The sequence below is a fragment of the Amblyraja radiata genome, chromosome 37, assembly GCF_010909765.2.
Source record: "Amblyraja radiata isolate CabotCenter1 chromosome 37, sAmbRad1.1.pri, whole genome shotgun sequence".
NCBI lineage: Eukaryota > Metazoa > Chordata > Chondrichthyes > Rajiformes > Rajidae > Amblyraja > Amblyraja radiata.
The window spans coordinates 11,150,786-11,174,732 of NC_045992.1; the positions used below are offsets into that span (position 1 = coordinate 11,150,786).

Consider the following 23,947-nt stretch of genomic DNA (forward strand, 5'->3'; position numbering starts at 1 on the left):
TTTCGGGCCGAAACCCTTCTTCAGAATGACCTCAACTTGTTCTGCATTTCTTCATACATCAACTTTATCCCATGAATCAATGTATTCCCATGCACTGCCTCTAAAGGAAACACACTAACCTTAAATTTGGAAACTAAAATTGTACGCAGCACTCCAGCCGTGCAGCCACAACTTTTACTTTTCTCTTGTGTTATTTGGTTGGTCACTGGTATAGCTTTGGCTCAACAAAATTCTGTCACAGATGCAGAATCAGCTCACTGTAAAATGGGATTTCACTTATTCTCCATAGTCCAAATATTTTATAATCGGGTGTTTTTAGTAAACCACAGATGAATGATGACTTTCATAAAGTCTCTATATCTCAATGGAATGCCTATTGAGAACGATCAACTATCACTAATTGTCTGCCACTGCTTCTCTACCATCTTTCCTCAATCTATTTTTATTTTCTATTTTAGCCACCTCTGCAATCAAAACTGTTTAACTTACTTAACTTGGGGCAAGAGTTAGGTTTTTTTATTTCTCACTCTGATACTAAAAATGCGTAGTGATACCATGTTATCACACTGCCCCGAGAATCTTTTACCATGCGATCATTAATTAATCCCATCTTGTTACACATGGCAAAATTTAAAAAAGCTTGCAATCTAGTTGATTCCACAATTAATTGTTCTGAGACCTGAATTCATTATGAACTCTTCTTCAAAGGATGCCTTTATCAAATTAATCTTGATAAACATTAGACAAATCAAGTCACCCACAATTATTATAACCTTCTTACAATCTTCCATTACTTGTCAAATTATATATAAGCTTCCTCAAAGCTTCTGGGAATCGCTGGCCTGTTTTGCCTCAGAGTAGCATTCAATGGTATTGAGATCTTGAGGTCATGCACCAGGAGCACACAGAAGTCCTCTGTAAACACAGATAGTATTTATCTATCTATCTATTAAATGGCAAACGGAAGGCACAACCTTACAAAATACCCACACAACGTTTCCACCAGGTACGTCGGAAGTCTGGATTCCAACATTGGCTGCATTAACTACCAGAGAACTGATAATATCGTAGTGGGCCCAAGGTACTGCCCAAGTATCAATTAAATTTGCATTTGCATTTTCCTACATCTACAATTGAAGTAACTGGTGTTTCCATAATAATCAGCTGTTGCAGGCATACCAGAGTGGTCGTGGCTAACTTTTTTTTTTGCAACCATCAACTTTCTAACCCAAGGGTTCCCAACCTGGGGCAAATTTACCCCCAGGAGCTAAATTTCTCCTACCCAGGGGGTAAATTTGTTGATTCTGAATTTGTACATATTTTTTCTCATTCACTGACTGTGTTTGGTTCTGGTATACCAGTATCTGTTCATCATTAGTTGTTCATAAATAAGTGAAATAACATTGTTACGTGCTATTAAAGTTGCCTGGGGTAAACGGGACGAAAAAGGTTGGCAACCCCTGTACTAACCCATGGAAAGGCAGCAAAAACCAGGAATTCAGCATGTTCAGAATCACACTCAGCACCCTTTTCATTTGCTCCTTACATCAGATTTATGCTTTTTGAAAACTTTAAAAACTAAAATTTAAACCTGACACCACAAATCTGATAATTCTGTCAACTGACAAAATACCAAAGACAAGCAAACGTGTGGTGCAAAGTCAACTCACTTCTCCTTCCATTAGACAAAAAAAAAATCAATTAAGTTCCACTGATTAATGAGCTGATTAAATAGTTTAACCATTTGTGTCCACTCTTTAAATATATTTATTTCAAGCAGACCTTGAGCCAGATAGATTATCCAACCTGGCAATCTTAACCCTTGCATTATTGAAAGCAATTTGTTCACTACAGCTTAATTGCAACAATGAACTGAACCACCTTGCCCTGCGTACCTGGAGAGAGCATCAATTAATCCAGACACTAGTTTCAATGTCACAACATACAGAAAATGCACTGACTCCAGGCCAAGCTTGAAGACCAATTGTTTCAGCAACCATCTGCCCACAGTCACAGGATGTAAACACATCAAGAATGGTCAAGAATCAAAACCTATAAAACCACAGGCATTGAGCCATAAAGTGAATGTGCTGGCCACATTCTGGGTTTGTTAATGAGCAGGCAATGGGATTTTCACAAACACCAACAGATGTTTGTCAATGCCACATTTCAATTACAAGAAATGCAACATTGGGTTCTGTCGCAGTCACTACCCTCTAACCCATCAAGTAATGAGAAATGGAAGCTGTGCGAAGGCATAATTAGTATGTACCAGACCAAGTGAGTAACAGGGCAAGCACAGCAGCTAAGCAGTTTCCCCAATGTATGGCTATTTCTGGATACTCCAAACACTGCATTCTCTGCCACTCCAGTGTAGAAAAACATTAACCAATATAAAAAAGCATTTACTATTCATACTTTAAGAAAATATCAATACATGCACGAAATCTAAAGGCTGGAGCCATGATTTAGAAATTAAATGATGACTTGGAGGCATTTCGGTTGTGGTAACCCTGAATGAAGCCAATACCACATATGGAGGACATTGAAGTGCAGGTTTTGAGTTAAACCCTGAATACTATACTTACTGGGTTATTGCAAAATTCAGCTTGCAGCCCCAACTCTCACTTTTCTCTTGTGTTAGTTGGTTGGTCACTGGTATAGCTTTGGTTCATCAAAATTCTGCCCCAGATTCTAAAGTTGGGGTTGCTGGCTTATGTGCATGTAACTAGGTATCAGATCAGAGTTCTACTACCACAGGAGTCGAAATATGCAGATAATTATTCTTGGATCCAGGGGAATTATAAATGATATTCACAGATACATGTTGACCAGTGCTAACACCTCAAATGAATGCATCATGTTAAATATAAAGCACTTGCAGATAAGCTTTGCTTCAAGTATGCAAGAATGAAATAAAGTGCAGGGTAAGCTAACAATGTGCCTGTTGCTCATCGATGTATCTATACTTGACAGCTGGCCACTGAGCAAATGGCCATGACTTCACATTGCACGTGGCTGTTGAGCTGAACTGAAACTGTTCACTTCCATAGAAGCCATAGTTACACACGGAAAAAACTGGAAGCATTCCTCCAGGGTAATTGAATAAATGTGTACAGATGGGCATGTCAAAGAAAAGGAAGGGAGGAGGGAAGGAAACAGAGAATATTGCAACAAATTTGCATCTGGAAATATTAAGGATTCACACCAGGCATTCTTAATCATCCAGATGATGTGGACGCAACTGACACGATGAGCACTATTGGCCTACAGCAAGAAACAGTGCGGCGAGGAACTCAGTGGGTCAGATAGCACCTGTGGAGGGAATGGACAATGTTTTGGTCACGGCCCTTCTTCAGACTGATGGAATAATGGGAGAAACTGGAAGAACTGCTCTTTATATACTGCTCAAGTAGCCCAAAATCTAATGGAATGAACATTGAAATTTCCAATTACAAATATTGCCATCTCTACCCCCTGAACGCACACATTTCCCCAGCCACCCTGCTCCCTTTCCCTCTTTACGCTCACCTCCTCCGTTAACTTCCACTATATCCCCCCTTCTGGCTTCACATTTCATTCCACCTCTTCTCTCCTTACCTAATACCTCGAGTCTCCTTTTCACCTCTAGGCTTTGTCACCATCTCCACATTTCCCAAGCACTCCCCTCAGCTGCATCTTTACCACCCCCTCGCCTTTCTCCCCCCACTCCATGAGTCGGAAGGATAATTATTTCCCTCCATAGATGCTGCCTGACCCATTGGGTTGCAATAGCATTTTGGTTTTTTGCTTATGATTCTAGCATCTGCACTCACTTGTGCCTTCATTAATTGTCCCCAGGCAGGTTGTGATAAAATGACTCTTGAAAATGACGGGTATAATCTGGCATTACACCGAAGGGTGATTTCTTGGTGTTAAGAGTTTTCTAAGGATTGCTGAGGAAATGGAATTGCATATTGGTTGGACCATGAAAGAACAGCACAGTTACTTAACCGATTAGTTATTCACTTGATCTCAAGTAAATAAGTTTGAGATAACCTCAGCTTTCTAGTTTCAAAAATTGAGACTAGTTTTTACCCAAGGTTTAATTTGGTGAATTTAAATGAGCTTGCTACGGTGGTGGCATGAGCATATGTGTCCAGATCACTTGACTCTCTGAATTACCCGACTACCAACACACCCAGGACATTCTTGATAATTGTACATGTTTTTCCCAATAGGAAATGACAAACTGCACAAAGCACTGTAGCTTCGGAATAAATGCCTGACACACAATAATAATGAGAAAGGTGATACCCAGTGTAGTTAGCACAGACAGCACTTTGAATGAGCTATCCACTCAGTTGTATTTCTATGATCTTATCCCACACCCTTGCAATTTTTTCATTGCCATACATATATCTAATTTCCTTTGCAATGTTAATATTGAAACTTCCATCACATTTTCAAGCAGTGAATTCCATATTATAACATCTCTCTGCTGATTCTTATGTTGCTTATCCTGTGCTCTGTGGTCAATCATTTTAGCACTGTGGAAAACAGTTTCTTCTTATTCACTGAAAATAATTCATGATTTTGAACAATTCCATTATATCTCCATTTCATGTTCTCAGCTTGAACATGCCTAGCTTCTCCAGTCTCTCTAATAATGCCACGGAGGATAATAAGTTTAGAACTTTGCATAATCAAGTTTTCACTGCTATCATCACATACCAAGTACCAGGCAATGAAAGACGAAAGACATTGCACCCTGATATGAAAAGTTGAATTGTGGTGTTTACTGATCAGTTACTGAACCTGTTCAGGCACAAAAGCAGTCTGAGCACCCTGACATCCAGCTCACCTGCACACATCTTCGAGCCATTCCGCCATATACCTTTATTAGGAATAGGCTGCCATACTCAACTGGCCTGATGACAACATGCAGTTTCAATACTATTGGACTCCATCTATCCTTTCCTCAACTAGAAAACTGAGACTGCATTGTGTGAAGCTGTCGAATGACCCAGTCATACTCACGAACATGGTACAACAGTATTTATTGAAAAGTGCATATAACACACTACAACATGTTGCTTCTGCTGTGTAGCAGCATGGTCTACCAGCACAAGTTGGGTTGTGATAATATGAACAGTGTAGTAGGCGGAGCTTCTAATAATAAAGCACTACATTGGTTAGTAAGTGAAGTAACCAATCTACAAAGCAACACAAAGTAATTCTTCACGATCAGCTAATGCATTAACCCGCCAAAGAAAATCAATATCAATAGCATTATGGGAACAACATCAAATCTGAGCGATACACTAAAGGGATCCTGTGGCACAGACAACACCACTTCAAGGATGGACCCAATATCAAGCCCGGAACCCACAATTCGGCAACAGATGTCAACCAGATCAGAATTACCATCATCATCCAAATAAATTAAGCCTCATGAATTAGTCATGGGGATGCTTTTTAATTAGCAGACAAAAGTGCTGGAGAAACTCAGCGGGTGCAGCAGCATATATGGAGCGAAGGAAATAGGCAACATTTCAGGCCGAACCCCTTCTTGAGTCTGAAGAAGGGTTTCGGCCCGAAACATTGCCTATTTCCTTCGCTCCATAGATGCTGCTGCACCCGCTGAGTTACTCCAGCACTTTTGTCTACCTGCGATTTTCCAGCATCTGCAGTTCCTTCTTAAATGCTTTTGAGATACTTCCTCTCCCTTTAGATGAGAAGGGGGAGATTTAAGTGGGAACTCAAGGGCACCTTTTCCCCCCACAAAAGGTAGCCATATCTAAAACTCACATTTCACTGTACCTTAATCGGTACATGTGACAATAAACTGACCTTGAAACTGTGACTTTAAAACCTTGAAGCAGATACAATTATGTCTGAAAATACATTTAGACAGATATTTATTATGAAGGGGTTAAGAGGGATATGGGGCAAATGCAGGCAAACGACACTTGCCACGAAATCCAACTTGGTTGGCATGGACAGGAATGACCAAAGAGCCTGTTTCCCTGCTGTTTAGCTTCATGATTCTGGTCTCCACAATCCTCTTACACCAAGTGACAATGGCTGCTGAATTGTGGGGAAGAGGAGAACGAGAGTTGAGCACACAAGCAACTGAAGATGAGGCTAAAAGTGCAGAGAAAGGAACAAAGTCCATGCCATGGAGGAGGAAAAGACTAAGTGAAGAGGTTGGAAACTGTGAAATTAATTCACCATTTGAGTATAGGTTTAGTTAGAATTAAAATGTAGATTCCTAACAGAGCAATATATAGGAAACTGCACAACAACCGGAAAGCATGTTTGGAGGCTGCACAGTTGGTGGAGGTGCTGTGTTAACACTTGGGTTCCACATCAAGTTCTAAACTCAACAGCATTTTGTAAATCACAAATGTCTTCATCAGTCCCATGGCCTTTGTAAGACAGCAGAAAACAGTGATCTGTGAAGATTTAGTTAGGCAGCTGCAACCACACTGCTCAAATTCAGTTTTTGCAGTTGACAAAATAAATAGCAATCCGAAGACTGGGAATAACTAAATCACTTCAGGCTCAAAATCAATTAATTATTTTCTTCTGAGAGGCATAGATGGCAAAATCTCTACAGATGTAGAATATCTAGTTCAATCCATGTATATTTTTTATTCATTCATGGATGTGAGCATTGCTTTTCAGGTCAGAACTTAGTCAGGAATGTTTTATTGTCATATGCCCAGAAATGGAGCAATGGAATTCTGTCTGGCAGCAGCACAACAGATATGTAAACACAGTACCCTGTAAAACCCATAATAAATGACAAAAGTTCAGCATATAAATAAATAAAGACAAATTGACAATAATAGTGTAAACATAAAATCACCAAGTCTATATAGTTCAGAGACTATTTGGAGGTCATCGTGTTTAATAGCGTGGTGGTTGTAGGGAAAAAGCTGCTCCTGAACCTGGATGTTAGTTTTCAGGTCCCTATACCTTTTTGATAGGATGGGTGAAATGAGAGCACGGCCAGGGTGGTGTGGGTCTCTGAGGATGCTGGCTGCCCTTTCGAGATCCGTTCGATGGTTGGGAGGTCAGTACTCATGATGGACTGGGCAGTGTTCACCACTTTTGCAATCTTCTTCATTCCTGGGCATTCAACTTGCTGAACCAGGCTGTGATACAACCAGCCAACATGTTCTCTACTGTACACCTGCAAAAGTTGGAGAGTATTCGTTGACATACCAAATCTCTTCAATCTTCTAAGGAAGTAGAGGGGTTGAGAGGTTTTCCTTATGATTGCATCACTGTGCTATGTCCAGTATATATCTTCAGAGATGTGCACATCCAGGAATTTGAAACTTTTGACTCTCTCTACCACCGTTCCATCGAAAGACTCTTCCAAAGTCCACAATCAGTTCCTTGGTCTTACTAACATTAAGAGCAAGGTTGTTTTGCTGGCACCATTTAGTCCGTCATTCGATCTCCCTCCTGCACTCCGACTCATTGTCATCTATAATTCGTCCAGTAATGGCGGTGTCATTAGCAAACTTGGAGATCGAGTTCCAACGGTGTTCGGCTACACAGTCGCGAGCACTGGGTGTGCAGAGCAGGGGGCTGAGCACCCAGCCTTAAGGTGCTCCTATGCTGGATGGTGGAGGAGGAAGTGTTGCTGCTAATTCTTACAGGTTATGGTCTGTTGATGAGGAAGTCAAGATCCGGTTGCAAAGGGATGCACAGAGACCCAGTTCCATGAACTTGGTAACTTGCTAGGTGGGGATGATGGTGTTAAATGCCGAGCTGTAGTCTATGAAGAACAGCCTGATGTATGCTTGTATTGTCCAAGTGGTCGAGTGCAGAATCGAGAGCCAGTGAGATCTCTTCCTTTGTCGAACAGCTGTGATGGTAACATGTAACACATTGTAGTGGGGTCCAGCTCTTGTTGAGGAAGGAGTTGATATGCGCCATAACCAACACCTCAAAGCACTACATCACCACAGACATTAGTGCCACTGGTTGGTAGCCATTGAAGCACGTCACATTGGGCAGCGGTATTACTGATGCCCTTTTAAAGGATTTTATACCTAAAAGCTTGAGAAAGTGATCGTGACCTATCAACTTGAGCCATCGAAATCTGTGTGGTGATTGCCTATTTAGCAATCACCACACAGAGATTTGGTATGTCAACGACGAGAAGGCCTACCGGGAGGAGGTGGCTGGTCTAGCACTCTGGTACCAGGATAACAGCCTCCTCTTGAACATCAAAAAAACAAAGGAGCTGATCATGGACTTTAGGAGGGCACATCATCCGAGGACGTACACTCCATTGAGGATAAATGGGGATCCTGTGGATAGGGTGAACTGTTTTAAATATCTGGGAGTCCACATCTCCGAGGATATGACATGGGCATCACACGCCTCAGCACTCGTGAGTAAGGCAAGGCAGCGCCTTTACCACCTCAGGCAATTGAGGAAATTCAGAGTGTCTCCGAGGATCCTCCAGTGCTTCTACGCAGCGGCGGTGGAAAGCATCTTGTCCGGGAACATTACCATCTGGTTTTGGAATTGCTCTGCCAAGGACAAGAAGGCTCTGCAGAATGTAGTCCGTTCGGCCGAACGCACTATGGGAACTTCACTTGCCCCCCTGCAGGAACTATACATCAGGAGTTGCAACTCCAGAGCCAACAATATCATGAGAGACCCCTTCCACCCCTGCAACGGACTGTTCCAGCTGCTACGGTCAGGCAAACGCCTCCGTTGCCAATGGGTGAGAACGGAGAGGCTGAGAAGGAGTTTCTTCCCAGAGGCCATTCGGACTGTAAACGCCTATGGACTAACTCTACTGAACGTTTTTCCTTCCATTATTTATTATGTAAAAGAATATGTGTGTTATGATTGTGTTTATAGTTTGTTTGGTTGTTTGTCTTTTGCACAAAAGTCCGCGAGCATTGCCACTTTCATTTCACTGCACATCTCGTATGTGTATGTGACAAATAAACTTGACTTGACTTGACTATTGCATAGTAGCTCCATGACCTGGAATTATTAACAAGGAACACATTGATTTTTTTCCAACCCAAGATAGTGTGCAAAACCAGAGGGCAGTCTTAGAATTGGTGCGGCTGCCAAGCACCAGCTCCAAAGAAGATAGACACAAATAGCTGGAGTAACGCAGTGAGACAGGCAGCATTTCTGGATGGAAGGAATGGATGACATTTCGGGTAGAGACCCATCTTCAGATTGAGAATCAGGGGAGAGGGAGACGCAAGACATGGAAGGGTAAGGTGTGAAAAGCCATGGTGGCAAACGCCGAGCTGTAGTCATTGAACACCAAGCTGATGTATGTGTTTTATTGTCAAAGTGGTCCAGTGCAGAGTAGAGAGCCAGTGAGATTGCATCCTCTGTTGACCTGTTGTGGTGGTAGGCAAATTGTAGGGCCCAGGTTCTTGTTTTGGAAGGAGTTGATATGTGTCATAACCAACTCCTCAAATTACTTTATCACCATGGATGTTAATGCCACCAGTCAGTAATCATTGAGGCACGTTACCTTACTCTTCTTGGGCATCGGTATTATAGATGCCCATTTAAAGAATTTTATATCCTATACCAAAATGCTTGAGAATGTGGTGGTGAACCATCATGTTGAGCTATCAAAATCTGTATAGTGATTGCACATTTAATACTATTGGACAATAGTTCTAAGACCTAGAATTATTAACAAATCAATGGATTTTTTTCCAAGCCAAGATAACGTGCAAAAACCAGAGATAAATCTTAGAATTTGTCTGGCTGCAGGCACATGCTTCTATAGTACAAATCACAGGTTTGGCAATGATCTGGGGCTGGGCTTATTGGTCTATAACAATCAAACTCCCTTTGCGGCTCCTGACTTCAATTTTGGCCAGGATTACTTGAACATCGACAGTCAAATGCAGTCACAATATCAGACGCACTTCACCTCGAGAATTTGGTTCCCCACCCCCCTACATCTGGCAATGGAGGTCTTTGCTGAGTGTAGATAAAACATGTGGTACACCTTGTATCACTTTACTTGCAACTAAGATTAGATAAGCAGTGTAACAATTCAATTTGTTGTCCAGCTGCAAACAGAAAGGAGCAGGGCGATTTTCACATTGGTTGATCATGCCACTGTACTGTTAGTTTTGGAAAATATTTACTGTTTGCAACTTCCCTTGAAGTATGCATCCTTAGTGATTGATGGGCAATGAACACCTTGGCCAAAGCACACCGTGTCTCTCCCTTCCTCAATGCTTCTTTCAAGTGATGTTTAATATGTGGAACAATATCAATTCAACAGTTGAAGGGGGCCAGTGGAAGTAATCAGGTTTCCTTGCAAGTGTTTGGCCTGATTCCATGAGATAACATACCCTTGAATGCATTCATTTGTGGGTCTATATGAGGCATTTTCAATGTAATAATCGAAAAAACAAATTAATATAGAAGGGTCTCATCCTGAAACATCACCCATTCCTTCTCTCCAGAGATGCTGCCTGTCCCGCTGAGTTACTCCAACTTTTTGTGTCTATCTTCGGTTTAAACCAGCATCTGCAGTTCCTTCTTACACAAGTAATAAATATCCCTGTTTCCATGAACTGACACTTCTAGGTATCCGCACAAGTAACTCAATGAAGTATTAATGTTGATATGCATCACGTTAAGATGCAGATCTGTGCTGTGTCAGGACACGTAGACTGAAGTGAAATGACTCATGCAACAAGAGCACAGAGCCTGAAAGGGGGGCAGGTGGCAGATTCAATAACAGCTTCAAGGTGGCACTGGATAAATACTCAAAGGAGAAACTTTTACAGTGTTGATCAGAAAAGGAAAACGACTTTAGATAGCTCTTAAAAATTGCTGACAAAAGGAAGATGCACCAAACTGCTGGCACCTGTGCCACATTGCCGTAAAGGAGCTAATTCTTTAAGTATATTAATTATTCAAAGAATTTCACAGCTGAGAAAGGTGCCATATTGTTTAATAAGCTCATGCCTGTAAACCAGCTCCATACAACTACTTTCCTTTCTATTTCACCAGTAAATTCCATTTTCACCCCCCGTGTTTATCTAGCCTTCCCATAACTGCACTAATCTGTCTCAACTACACTCAGTGCCACATCGAACCAGCAACTAAAAATATTGTTTATTCCGAATTCTCCACTAGATCTATTAATGACTATCTTTGCTTAGGTCCTTCATCTCCAGACTCCTCCGATACCAAAATTAGAGGTTTGATTAGGTAGATAAAGACCTCGACTAGGTAATACTATTCATAGTTTCTAGACAAGAGCTCCACCCTGTTCACTTTCCTCAAGTAATAATTTCACAGTTCGGTTTCGTGTCCTTTTTTTTAATACTTTCTCCAGTGATTCTTTGTCTGACTGAAACTAAATCTGTGTGCAATTGCTTGGTCTCACCAGGATTCAATAGAAATGCTTTCAATTATTTTTTAATACTATGCCAACTGTTATTTCCAATTTGTTAGCCATGGCTAAGTGGGTAGTACTCTTGCCCGAGTCACAAGATTGTGGATTCAAGTTGTATTCAGATTTGGGCACAAAAATCTTGGCTGATGTCCTGGTGTGGTACTGAGGGATGAACACATCGTCAGGGAGCTGTCTTTAAGATAAGATGCTGAACCAAATTCTACCTGTTCTCCCCAGGTGAGTGTAAAAGCTCCCATGATATCACTTTTAAGAGTCGTGGAGTTATTGGATTGTTCCAAGACTAATTATTTATCCCACAATTATTAAACAGAATGTCTGGCCCATATTTCTCAACATAGGAGGCATTCAGCCCAAAAACTTATCCTGGCACTCAGGACATTTCCATGAATTCCACTCCCCCATTTATTCTCCATGGAACCATTCCCTCGTTCACAAACCTATCACCTCCTCCACACCCAGTCCTCCTAATGCACCAGCGGCAAACCATCAGGCCCATTTTTCGTCACGTGTGTGAACAAAAACTATGAAAAATTGTGGAATACATCTCTTCTAATTCTGAAAGCATTACAGGTGTATTGTTTTGTACTGTATGTATGATTCACATTTCTTTCGGTTTATCAAGTGAAATGTTTGTGTTATGCTGACAATGTTTAGGGTCAGAGGTCAAATACGACTGGTCACGTGCGTGGCCGCACATGGAAGCATTTTTTTCATCTCAGTTTTATCTTACAAACTCTGAATTTTAAAAAGCTAGAATGTTGATATCTTTAGCAGACATGCATTATAGTTCTGTAGGTAGGAAAATAGCAATAAGATTAATCCCTTACAAGAATGTTTGAATGCATTACTTTATGTGATGCCATCTGGTCGTGTGTGTGACATTTTGGTTCACTTTCCAAAGAATGGCCCATTAGCTCATCTTTAGACTGGGCAGAAACACAGATCAGGGAGGAAATATTACATTGCTATTCGTGGAGGTTTGATGTGTGCAAACTGACTGCCATGTTTCCCATATTATAGATTAAATATATTAAAAACTATTTGCCTGACCATAATGTGCTCTGGGTCATCCCAAGACCGAATCCTTTAATTATCACAAGTCCTTTATATTTCTTTTAATTTAAATATCCTCTGAAGATCCACCGGGCAGCATTTGATTCCAGTATAATTTTGGAGTTATTAAATTAAATTGTAAATAGAGGATCTTACAGATTACAGCAAACAACAGTGCAATTCAACATGGTAAATTGGACGAAAATCATTAATTTTCTCGATGCATATGCAGGATTTAACTGTTATATATATAGAAATATAAATACATGAGTTTCCCAGACAATTACTTTCCCAAGAAATTCAGAGCGCGTGCCTGTGTAGTGGCTTTTTTCTGCAACTGGATGGAGTGCCACTCAGTGGTTATAGCTAGAAACCTGACAGAACTGGTAGTGAAACACAGCCCACCGGATCCAACTGCACCACCTCTTGGTCAAAGGCAGGCAATTGGGACAGATAAATATTTCCTTTTGAGTGTCAGGGAAAGGAAGCAAGGGCAGGCAGAGGCCACCAAATTGAAAACAACACACAGCAGATTAGCAGAAACATGTTTTCACATCTGTCAGAGGTGCTAAGCATACCGGCAGCTAACGTTAAGCAACACAAGGCAAATGGAAAATAATTATCTTCTGCAAGCTGCATTCTCCGTGCCGACTCGGGTCAGGCAGCGGAGAACAATGATGTACAACAATGCTTCACCGAGCAAGGGCCGCTCAAAGCTGCTGACAACTACCAGATTCAGCCTACTGTCTGGGTCAACCAGGAACTTGCTGGCAACAGAAACATCCTTTTTTTTTTAAATATAAAAAACGCACAGCTGTACACAGTAGCAGTTTCAAAAGGGGAAATGTGAACATGACTGATCAGAGCAGGAAGACAGTGTAAAAGTTGCTCAGCAAAACAGCTTGCCGAATAACTGCCTTTGGCAGAAGACCAGGCTGAAGATTTAAAATAATTTGTTCGGCTCATCAGTAGTGAACAGCAGAGGAAAATATTATGTTTCCTTTCCTCAAATGGGATTTGAGCTTTCTTACTCGACTATGAAGCCTGTTGGATAAATGGGTGGAGCAAACTCACTGGACCGGGACTACAACTTTAACTGGGGGAGGGGTGGGCAGACAGGGTGATGACGCCCTCTGATTTGTGATACCTGCACTGCGGTAGTGTTGAACGCCTGCTTTCTCAGCTTCAATCTCATCGGATAATATTTTCAACTAATGCAGGTACAGCCAGCATAGTACACAGTATGTGGCACTAGACTTAACTTTGTGATTAGTTACCAAACTCGCACTCTAGAGCATGGCTAGAATACAGTGAGAGAAAGGCCGAATCAATTTAATCGTCAGCACCAGAATTGGTTTGAACTCCTTCCTGTACTATATCGAATTATTACAGCATTGGTGATATAGTGTGGTGATCTCACTACTGCAGGTCATGGAGCCGTGTGTGACGATGATCACATCGTGCTTTTTGACATAAATAAATTAAAGGCTGCACAATATCACAGCACCAGAGACCCAGGTTTGATCTTGACTACAAGTGTCGTCTGTTCAGAATTTGTACGTTCTACTCTTGTTACCGTGTGGGTTTTCCCCAGGTGTTCCAGTTTCCTCCCACACTCCACAAGACGTACAGGTTTGTGGATTCATGGGCTTCTGTAAATTGTCCCTAGTGTGCAGGATACAACTATTGTCTGGGTGATCATTGGTCAGTGTGGATTTGGTGGGCCTGTTTCCACGCTGTATCTCTAAAATAGCTAAACTATAAGAGGATGCAATACTGCGACCTCTACAATCCTGACCACAAAAACACATGGAAACCAAACTAAACTATCAAACAGATGAATAGTGAGTACGGATAGAGAGGAATAAAACTAGCATGCTAAACAAAAGGGAGAGCAGACCCGTGCTCGACGGATGACATGCACCACAACATACTTGGATGGGATCGTTCTCATGGAGGGATTAACCAGTGCTTCAGGAACAGATGTAAATTCATTTGGTGGTGACGATGGATACCACAATTAAATAGAAATGGGATGTTTGAGGAAAAATACTCCAGGGTAAGGAAATCCAAGAATAAAAATGGATCAAACATGACAGTAGACTGCATGTGCATAAATGCAAGAAACATGTCAAATAGGATGCAGTAACTTGTGCCTCTTACGGAGCTATTGTGTTGACAATAACACAGGTCTGGCTCCAGAAAAAGGACAAGAGGTATGTGCTAAGGAATGGGACAAGAGAAGGGTGTGTGCTTAGAGACAGACTAGAGAGGGGTATGGGCTGAGACTTTGATAGAAATATGGATATTCAGGAAATATAGATTATGTGCAGGTAGATAAGAGTTGCTTTGGCATCATGCTTGCACATTGCGGGGTCGAAGGGTCTGTTCTTGTGCAGTACTGTTCTATGACAAGGCAAAATCTAAATCTGAGACAAAATTATTTGGCAATTGTGAAAATGTAGAAACATAGAAAATTGGTGTAGGAGGCCATTCAGCCCTTCGAGCCAGCACCGCCATTCATTGTGATCATGGCTGATCGTCCCCAATCAATAACCCGTGCCTGCCTTCTCCCCATATCCTTTGATGCCACCAGCCTCTAGAGTTCTATCTAACTCTCTCTTAAAGTGCAGATGTGGTGAAGATGTCGCTATTTAGAGCATACTGCACACCTCTCTACACTGCGCACCTGTGTTCGAACTATGGAAAGACAAGTATGCAGAGACTAAAGGTGGCATATAACGATGCCATGAGAACACTAAGGCAACCTTGATGGTGTAGTGCCAGTAATATGTTTGTGGCTGCAGGAGTCAGTACTATAGAAGCTATCGTAAGACATCACATGTATAAATTCATTTGCAGGATAAATGACTCTAAAAATGTGCTTATTGTGGTCTTGCCAAACATAAGGGTTAGCACTACACGCTACGAATCCCAGCTGTGGAGACACTGGTATCTTTGTCTCGTTGTAGGACATTGATCATCTTTTAATCTGGATTTTTAACTTAAGAATTATGTATTTTTATTAATATAAATTATGATGTTTTTATGTGATATACTAAGATTTTATATGTATTTATGATATTTAATATGCAATGCATTTTTTATGTAATGTTGCCCCTTGTCTGGACCTTGAGTCCATAATAAAGTTTATTATTATTATTAAATCCATCCAGTGACTTGGCCTCCACTGCCCTCTGTGGCCGGGAATTACACCAATTCACAACTCTGGGTGAAAAGGTTTTTCCTCATCTCAGTCCTAAATGGCCTGCCCTTTATTCTAAGACTGTGGTCCCTGGTTCTGGACTCGCCCAACATTGGGAACATTTTTCCTGCATCTAGCCTGTCCAATCCTTTTGTAATTTTATATGCTTCTATAAGATCCCCCTCATCCTTCTAAACTCCAGTGAATACAAGCTTTCCTCATATGACAGTCCTGCGATCCCAGGGATCAATCTCGTGAACCTACACTGCACTGCCTCAATCACAAGGATGTCCTTCCTCAAATTAGTACACAATACTCCAGATGTGGTCTTACCTGTACAACTGCAGAAGAACCTCTCCTATACTGAAATCCTCTTGTTATGAAGGCCAACATTCCATTAGCAATATGGACTAACAAATGAAAATGAGCACCATTTGTTAATACGAATTGTGTCTGACAAGCTTCATAGGGTCCCACCATTTTGGAAAAAAAATAACAATCATTATTTTTCCCCAAAATGGAGAGAAATTTAACACTTTGATTTGGTCGACTGCAGCAAAGGGGTCAGTCTCAGCACAGGCTGTTTGTTGCATTCAGAAATCAACTGACAGCTGGCGAATCATTGACCCCAGACTCTCAGGCCATCACAGCAGAGAGATCCAGGCAACTGCAGGTTTGTGAATGTGTTTCATATTTAAAAGTCATTAACACAGGAGAGGTTAAAAACACAGATTTTTTTTTAAACTGTATTGTAATTCAGACATTTGAAGTACCGGGTGATAGGCACATGTTAACAAACATCAGATCTCTTTGGTTTACATGAACTAAACTTGGTGTCTACTGTTGACTATTGTTAACTGTATAAAAACTGGGTAGTAAATGTCATTTAAGAGATCAAAAGTAGAACTCTCCACATCCTCTCCTCATAAAATTGCGCTGCACAGATTTCTCAGAAGTAGATTCGAAAAACATCAAATCTTATATTTGGGAGGCATTTCTAGAGTTTTGCAGGTGAAACAGTCAGAAGATATTCAAACTCCTTTGATAATTGTTAATTATATCTCCAGTGCTGATGGAAAACTGAAACTAAGTACACTTTAATGAATTATGTGGTGAACGGGAGAAATACTTGGATCTAGGTACAGACAATATATTTCATTCACCTAAAAGGGCACACAGTCAAACACAAACACACATGACAGCAAACTGAAAGCATCCAGGTAAACTTCACTTCCACACCAACACACTGTGGGTTTCTTCCACCACACACCTACCTGGCAGAAGACATGATGAGCTGGGAGTCCTTGTACGCTATAAGGTAACTTTGGTTTTCTGGATTGTGAACAGTGACCTGATTAAAATAAAATAAATTAAGACAGTAAGTAGATTTACCTGTGGTACATTCAAACATAGAAAATAGGTGCAGGAGGCCATTCGGCCTTTCGAGCCAGCATCGCCATTCATTGTGATCATGGCTGATCATCCCCAATCAATAACCCGTGCCTGCCTTCTCCCCATATCCCTTGATTCCACTAGCCCCTAGAGTTCTATCTAACTCTCTCTTAAATCCATCCAGTGACTTGGCCTCCACTGTGGCAGGGAATTACACAAATTCACAACTCTCTGGGTGAAAAAGTTTTTTCTCACCTCAGTCTTAAATGGCTTCCCCTTTATTCAAAGACTGTGGCCCCTGGTTCTGGACTTGCCCAACATTGGGAACATTTTTCCTGCATCTAGCTTGTCCAGTCCTTATATAATTTTATTTGTTTCTATAAGATCCCCCTCATCCTTCTAAACTCCAGTGAATACAAGCCTAGTCTTTTCAATCTTTCCTCATATGACTGTCCCGCCATCCCAGGGATCAATCTCGTGAACCTACGCTGGTTTGACTTCCCATCAAACCTTTGAAGGGAAGTCAAAGTTCCATCTCAGTATTCAACTTCCAAATCACAACAGCAAAATGCAACATGGTACAGCAGCTCAAGTACTTACAAATGTATCTTAGCTTCTTAATATCGTAGTATTTGTGAATTTTACCTGAAGTGGACCATTCCCCACCCTTGTTTCTACATTTCCCATCATTGTTTGTGCGCTTCTCAACCGAGGGAAAGCTATCATCTTTTAACCTGGAACCCCAGAGTGGGATTGTAGGTTTACTGGTGTTATGAATTGAATTATTTGCAGAGACCCAAGCAAAATATTTCCTCCATTATCCCATCAATGGATTGAGTTACTAATCGTGCTGTGAAGTAGTGCCAAGCCTTTTGGTGACAGACCCAGTACAGGAGAATGTCTGAGTTCTCGAGGACCATTTTTAACCTGGAAAGGTTCAGCACAATTTTACGGTTGTGGATAATTGCCCTCATAAGTGAACCCTGGATTTGGAAAAATGCACATGTGAGGATAATGCACCCTAGAGCGGAGTTTCCCCAGCCTTTTTCGTCCCGTTTACCCCAGGCAACTTTAATAGCACATGACAATGCAATTTCACTTATTTATGAACAACTAATGATGAACAGATACTGGTATACCAGAACCAAACAGTCAATGAGAAAAAATACTTACAAATCCAGAATCAATAAATGTACCCCCTGGATAGGCGAAATTTACCCCAGGTTGCGGTAAACCCTTGCTCTAGAGCAGTGGTTCCCAACCTTTTTTTGGCCATGCCCCACCTAATCACCTCTAAAATCTTGATGCACCCCCCACCATATTTTAGCACGAGCAGACAAATAAATAATTCTCAGAAAATGGAATTTACTCAAAATACCATCTGAAACATAAACTACATATGTTTACCTGATGCCCCCTTAAAAATCAAATTGCCCCCCTGTGGGGCGTACGCCCCACGTTGGGAACCACTGCTCTAGAGTGATAGAGTGCAGCACACATTGTACCAATGGCAGGGGCAAAGTTTGTAGCAATGTCGCCAAAGGAGACACACAATAAAGTTTAGAACCAGCTTTCCTTCATTATATGTACTGACAAGTACAGAAATAGGACAGTAGGTTGAATAAGCAGCTGGACAGAAGCAAAGGCTTTAGTTTCCTCGGATCTTTGCTCTAGTTCAGAGGAAGCTGGAGCCTGCACCAATCAGACGAGTTTACCCTCAACAGAATTGCAACCACTGTTCTGGCGGGATCTGCTCATATTGTTGGAGGGAGAGTGAAACTGGAAATGGAAACGGATGTAACACTGAAAAGGGGGGAAAAAAAATGCAAAAGAGAATAAAAACCACCAGAGTCATACAGCATGGAAACTGACCCTTTGGCCCAACATGCCCCATCTACATGGGTAGTTTTAGACCAGCCAAAAAAATGGAAAAGGGTGCAAGGTAAGTTAATGGAGGGTGCATATGGACTCATTTCACTACTGCCATCGAGAAGAAGGTGCAGGAGACTGAAAACTGTAATGTCCAGAAAAGTTGGAGCAGTTGGCACAATTAACTATGTGAATTATGATGCAACAATAACAAAGACAGCTAAAATAAAACAGCAAACACTAAATTCAATGAATGGGAAGGATATAGAAGGATGTATTTGCAGGGGAATTACAGGTGTGATAAAAGAATTGGGATAATGCAGAACTATTCTCCAAGGTCCAGCCCCAAGTTGACTTCCCAAAATGCAACACCCTGCGCATCTGCATTAATCTCCATTAGCCATTGCTCAGTCCATTGGCATAGCTGATCAAGAGCCTACTGTCATTTTTGATAGAAGGAGGAATCCAAGGAGGAAAAAAGAATAATGCAGATGTCAGGTTAATTACTAGGCCCATTATTACAAAAGTTCAGCAGAGACAGTAGTAGAAAAAAAAACTGGCAGCACAGATTAGAGTATCTAAACTATCTAAAAACATCTATTTTTCGATAGTTTTGGCATTTGGCATGGAAATAGGAAATTTAATCATGGGCAATGCAGATAGATGAAGGAAAACGGAAGGGAAGAGTGTGAAAATTTAAATGTATTGTTTGCAAGGAGGTGTGGAATGAATAGATATAATAATAATAATAATCTCTTTATTTATATAGCACATTTTTAGTCAACTTGCATTGACCCCAAAGTGCTTCACATAATTACATCCACACACACAGGCAAAGGTGGGTGAAGTGTCTTGCCCAAGGACACACACAGGCAAAGGTGGGTGAAGTGTCTTGCCCAAGGACACAACGTCAGTATGCACTCCAAGCGGGATTCGAACCAGCTACCTACCGGTTGCCAGCCGAACACTTAGCCCATTGTGCCATCTGTCGTTCCTCGATAGAATACTGCTGGCTAGGAGTGACACGAATGGGTCAAATTATCTCCTGTGATATAAATCGTTGATTCTGTGAACTCATCTGACATCTGAAAGCTGGATAAATGGAGCCCTTGTGTGCCAATTACAGTGAAAGACTGATATCCAGTAATGCGATTTAGATATCAGAAAGAAACACTTCTCTATTCTGCCAAGCACTGTCGTGACTTATGCTCCAGATGCAAATTAAAAATGGATGCCGTGCATCACTGTGATACTTACACTCTCCAGCACACGTAAACAGCGCTCCGCGCCCCATAACGTCGCAACCAGTTTGTCCTGCTCCTCATTTTTATTCAACTGTTCCGCACATTCTTTCACTGTGAATGTAGAACAATATTTAAGATGATAAGGATTGACTTTTCTTCTCAGACTAACTGAAACATAGATTAGAAAACTGAATGCTATCAACTTTAGAAAAATGACCCGAATGAAAATTAATCCAAGAGGATGGAAAACAACACAAGCTCTAATTCCTTGCAATGTAGAAATCCATTGAACTGGTGTATATAGATACATTCATATTAGAAAAATCTTCAATTCTTTGCAGCGCACTCAACAGATAATTTTGAGGAAAATAAAACAAATTCCAACAATATAAAATGTGTAGGAAGGAACTGTAGATGCAGGTTTATATCAAAGATGGGGTAAAGATTCCAATGAGATACCATATTTAATACCAAACCATTGTTGATGTCTCAATGGAGCAAATAGGCTTGGAGCTTCCAAACAGAAATAGGACCCAAATAAAACATCCGCCACAAAAGCGGAAAGAGGGAATGTTTGCGGTCGATGATCTTTGTGAATTGTCTTTCTCTATAGATGCTGTCAACCTGTGAATTATTCCAGCATTTTCTGCTTATACTCATGGGAATTCATTGCCACAAAGGGCTGTGGAGGCCGTTAATGTATATTTTTAAGCAGAGATAGAAATATTCTTGATTAGTACAGGTGTCAGGGGTTATGGGGAAAACGCAGGAGAATGGGGTTAAGAAGGAAAGATAAATCAGCCTTGATTAAATGGCGTAAACTTGATGGGCTGAATGGCCTAATTCTGCTCCTATCACATGAACATATTTCAGATTTCTAACATACAGATTTTTGCTCTTGTTTTACAACCATGAACATCCCCAAAATGGAAAACTAAGACCTGTCCACATTTTAAATTGATGAAACTTCAAAAATCCTCGTTGCTACTTGTTGTCAAACAATGGAACACATTGTCAAACACTTCCCACTCATACCTTTCAGGGTAGTCAATTACAATAGATGCAATTAACTGGCTTCAAAACCTGGACATTAATAGATGTGACTGCTCCCATTGGCAGCTACCAAGAGAAGGAAGAATCATGCTTGCATTTGGAGTGATTCTGTGAAAATGTAAAAGTACCCACTCTAATTCTGTGTAGACATGTACCTTTATCTACAATGTGATCCAATCCTCCCAAGAGTCTCAATTCCTCTTTAAACCAGTCGCCTGCTCGCTTGGATGTGAGGGAAAGCAGCGTCTCCATTGCCAAATGTCCCGTCTGTCCAAAAAAAGATTTGGTTTTAAACCCAAGAAAGACACAGCATATTCCCTTAAATTGTTTAATGGACCAGGCCCCACTAAACAATACAACATTTTGTGGGGCTAGCATCAACCATCAGGCATCTAGAAGCACGCAAATCTTCTGCGGCAGACAGCATTACTCTTTTGCTCCTTCTTCCACTTTAATGCTTCATTTGGCACCTGACCTTTGACAGTATGACACTTGTGAATATGCACAATTAACATTTGAAACCCATTCTCATTTAAGTCTTATCTCACCTGTCGTTCTGAGTTGCAAGTGATTAAGAAAGTCTTGATTTTGCACGACCTTTCCCAGTCCTTGGAAAATCCCTAACATAGTGGCGTTTGTTTGCATTGTTAAGGGCCTGTCCCACTTGGGCGTCATTTACGTGTCACGCAGGCGGCGTGCGAAGATTGTGAATCCCGAAATCCTGGGGCGCTGCTCGTCACTGCCTACTCCACCACGTCTCACCACGCGCTATGCGTGTGTCGCGACGCATGCGTGACGTGTAAATGTTGCGTTAATGACGCACAAATAACTCCCAAGTGGGACAAGCCCTTTAACCCCTAAACATGTTGAAAAAGCCAGTGGGTCAGACTTTATAAAGCCAGCAACTGGAAAGCGCATGAAGAATACAAACCTCGTAATGTTTGTATTTGGTCATTAGGTTTAGAGCTTTTGGATATAAAAGCTCAGTATATTTACTTAAACAGCCTGCTTAATGATGGAAAAACAGATAACTCCAATCAGGTAAATGGTTGTGTCAATAATTTCACCTGACCACTTCAAATTACCTCTCGTGCTCAAAAGAACATCGTAGATAGACAAGGAGCGGTGGAACAGAGCTTAGGTTTACGTTTATTAGTGAAAAACTGGAGCAATTTGTATGAACTCGAGAATGGAGAAAGGCTGCACCTTCCGAGCAGCCGCATGCTCTCACAACAAGGAGTGGGCAACAGCAGAGCCGTCAGTCTCTGTGACCCTGTCCTACTCTCGCTTGGCAGCCTTGCATTGTCATAGCCCCTTCCCATCTACAGCTCCAGTTTTATCCCATCTCCCAACATCCGCTCCCTCCTCCACCCCAGCATCTCCTCCCTGAAGGCCCTTTCTCCTCACACAAACCGCTTCTCACTGTACAATTGGGACAAACACCAGCCTCCTTCCACCCAACTCCATAACTCCCCTTCTCGACCCCACTCTCCTTACTTTCTGCCTCCTTTCCTCCTCCTCCATTTTCACTCCTCTCCATTGCCAGCTCCTCTTCTTCCCCCTCCAACCTCCCATCGCAATGTGACCCGAGCAACATTTTTACACCCTGACGTGAACATTACGAGGGAAAACTGAGTTCACAGAGCCTGTGTAACGATTGAAGATGTTTTAACTGAGCTCTTCAGCCGAGCTATTTTTAAAACAAACTAGCAACTTGAGCTGCCAGCCTTGTCCTGAAGTGCAGCACGTTCATTTTGATTACCTGATGCCTTCAACAAGTTTTCCTGTAATTAGTCTGTAAATGCAATTTAGTTTCCAATTCAGTTATTCCATGTGATTTGGTCCTCGCTAACGACAGTTATTGCCCGTCCCTAATTGCTTCTGATCTTAGTGGCGTGCATGTCAGAGGGTATTTAACAGTCAACCACATCAGTGGGTCTCAAGTCACAATAAGGTCAGACATGTCAAGGATGGAAGTTTTCATACCTGAAACGATATTAGTGAGCCAGTTGAGGTTTTACAGTTACCTAGAAGCTTATAAATGTCATCTTTGTTAATGACAGTCTCTTCATACAATTCCAGCTTGCTAAGTGATTTTAAATTCCACAGCTGCCCTGGTGAGATTATTCTCCAGATTACTACTCCAGTAATTTAACTGCTTCGCCACCATTGTGCCATACGACTAGGGCAAATTTCATGACACACAAGCCATAATGCTGCATTTGCTACAATACTATACTCATAATCTCAACAGTGGAGTCCAATATTAACCAAGAAGATAGAGGAGTTTGTAAAAAGTCAGGAATGGACATTATATTCCCTCTATGTTACTGGACATCAACAGTAGAGCTCCAATCTATTTATCTATTTATTTATTTATTTATTTGTTCCGAACAAGTAAAGACATAAGACATAATGTTCCGAACAAGTAAAGACATAAGACATAAATAGGAATAAATAACAACAACAAAATCGAAATAGTCAAACTATTGGACATTCCAGGCAATATTTGCAAAGCAATGAAATACACTTTTTCTTTACAAGCTCGATAAGGAGTGAGAAGAAGAATAACTTATTTACTCACCCCTTCTCCCTAAACCCTTCTTCCATATTTAATAATTAATTAATAATAATAATACCCCAGACAATTTTTAGAGGTGCATACAGACATATATATACATACAACTGATATACACATAC

The 23,947-nt window shown here is 41.2% G+C and overlaps 1 protein-coding gene across 3 annotated transcripts in view; it reads right to left on the reverse strand.

The window, feature by feature from the left end:
- wapl (WAPL cohesin release factor) overlaps positions 1-23,947 on the reverse strand; it is a 137,548-nt gene that overhangs the window by 22,922 nt on the left and 90,679 nt on the right. For all 3 annotated transcript variants that reach the window (XM_033012600.1, XM_033012601.1, XM_033012603.1), the window contains exons 10-12: positions 21,403-21,514; positions 20,208-20,305; positions 16,964-17,040 (exon numbers count right to left, since the gene is read on the reverse strand). In XM_033012600.1, the coding sequence (XP_032868491.1) occupies positions 16,964-17,040; positions 20,208-20,305; positions 21,403-21,514 (287 nt within the window). The remainder of the gene's footprint in view (positions 1-16,963; positions 17,041-20,207; positions 20,306-21,402; positions 21,515-23,947) is intronic.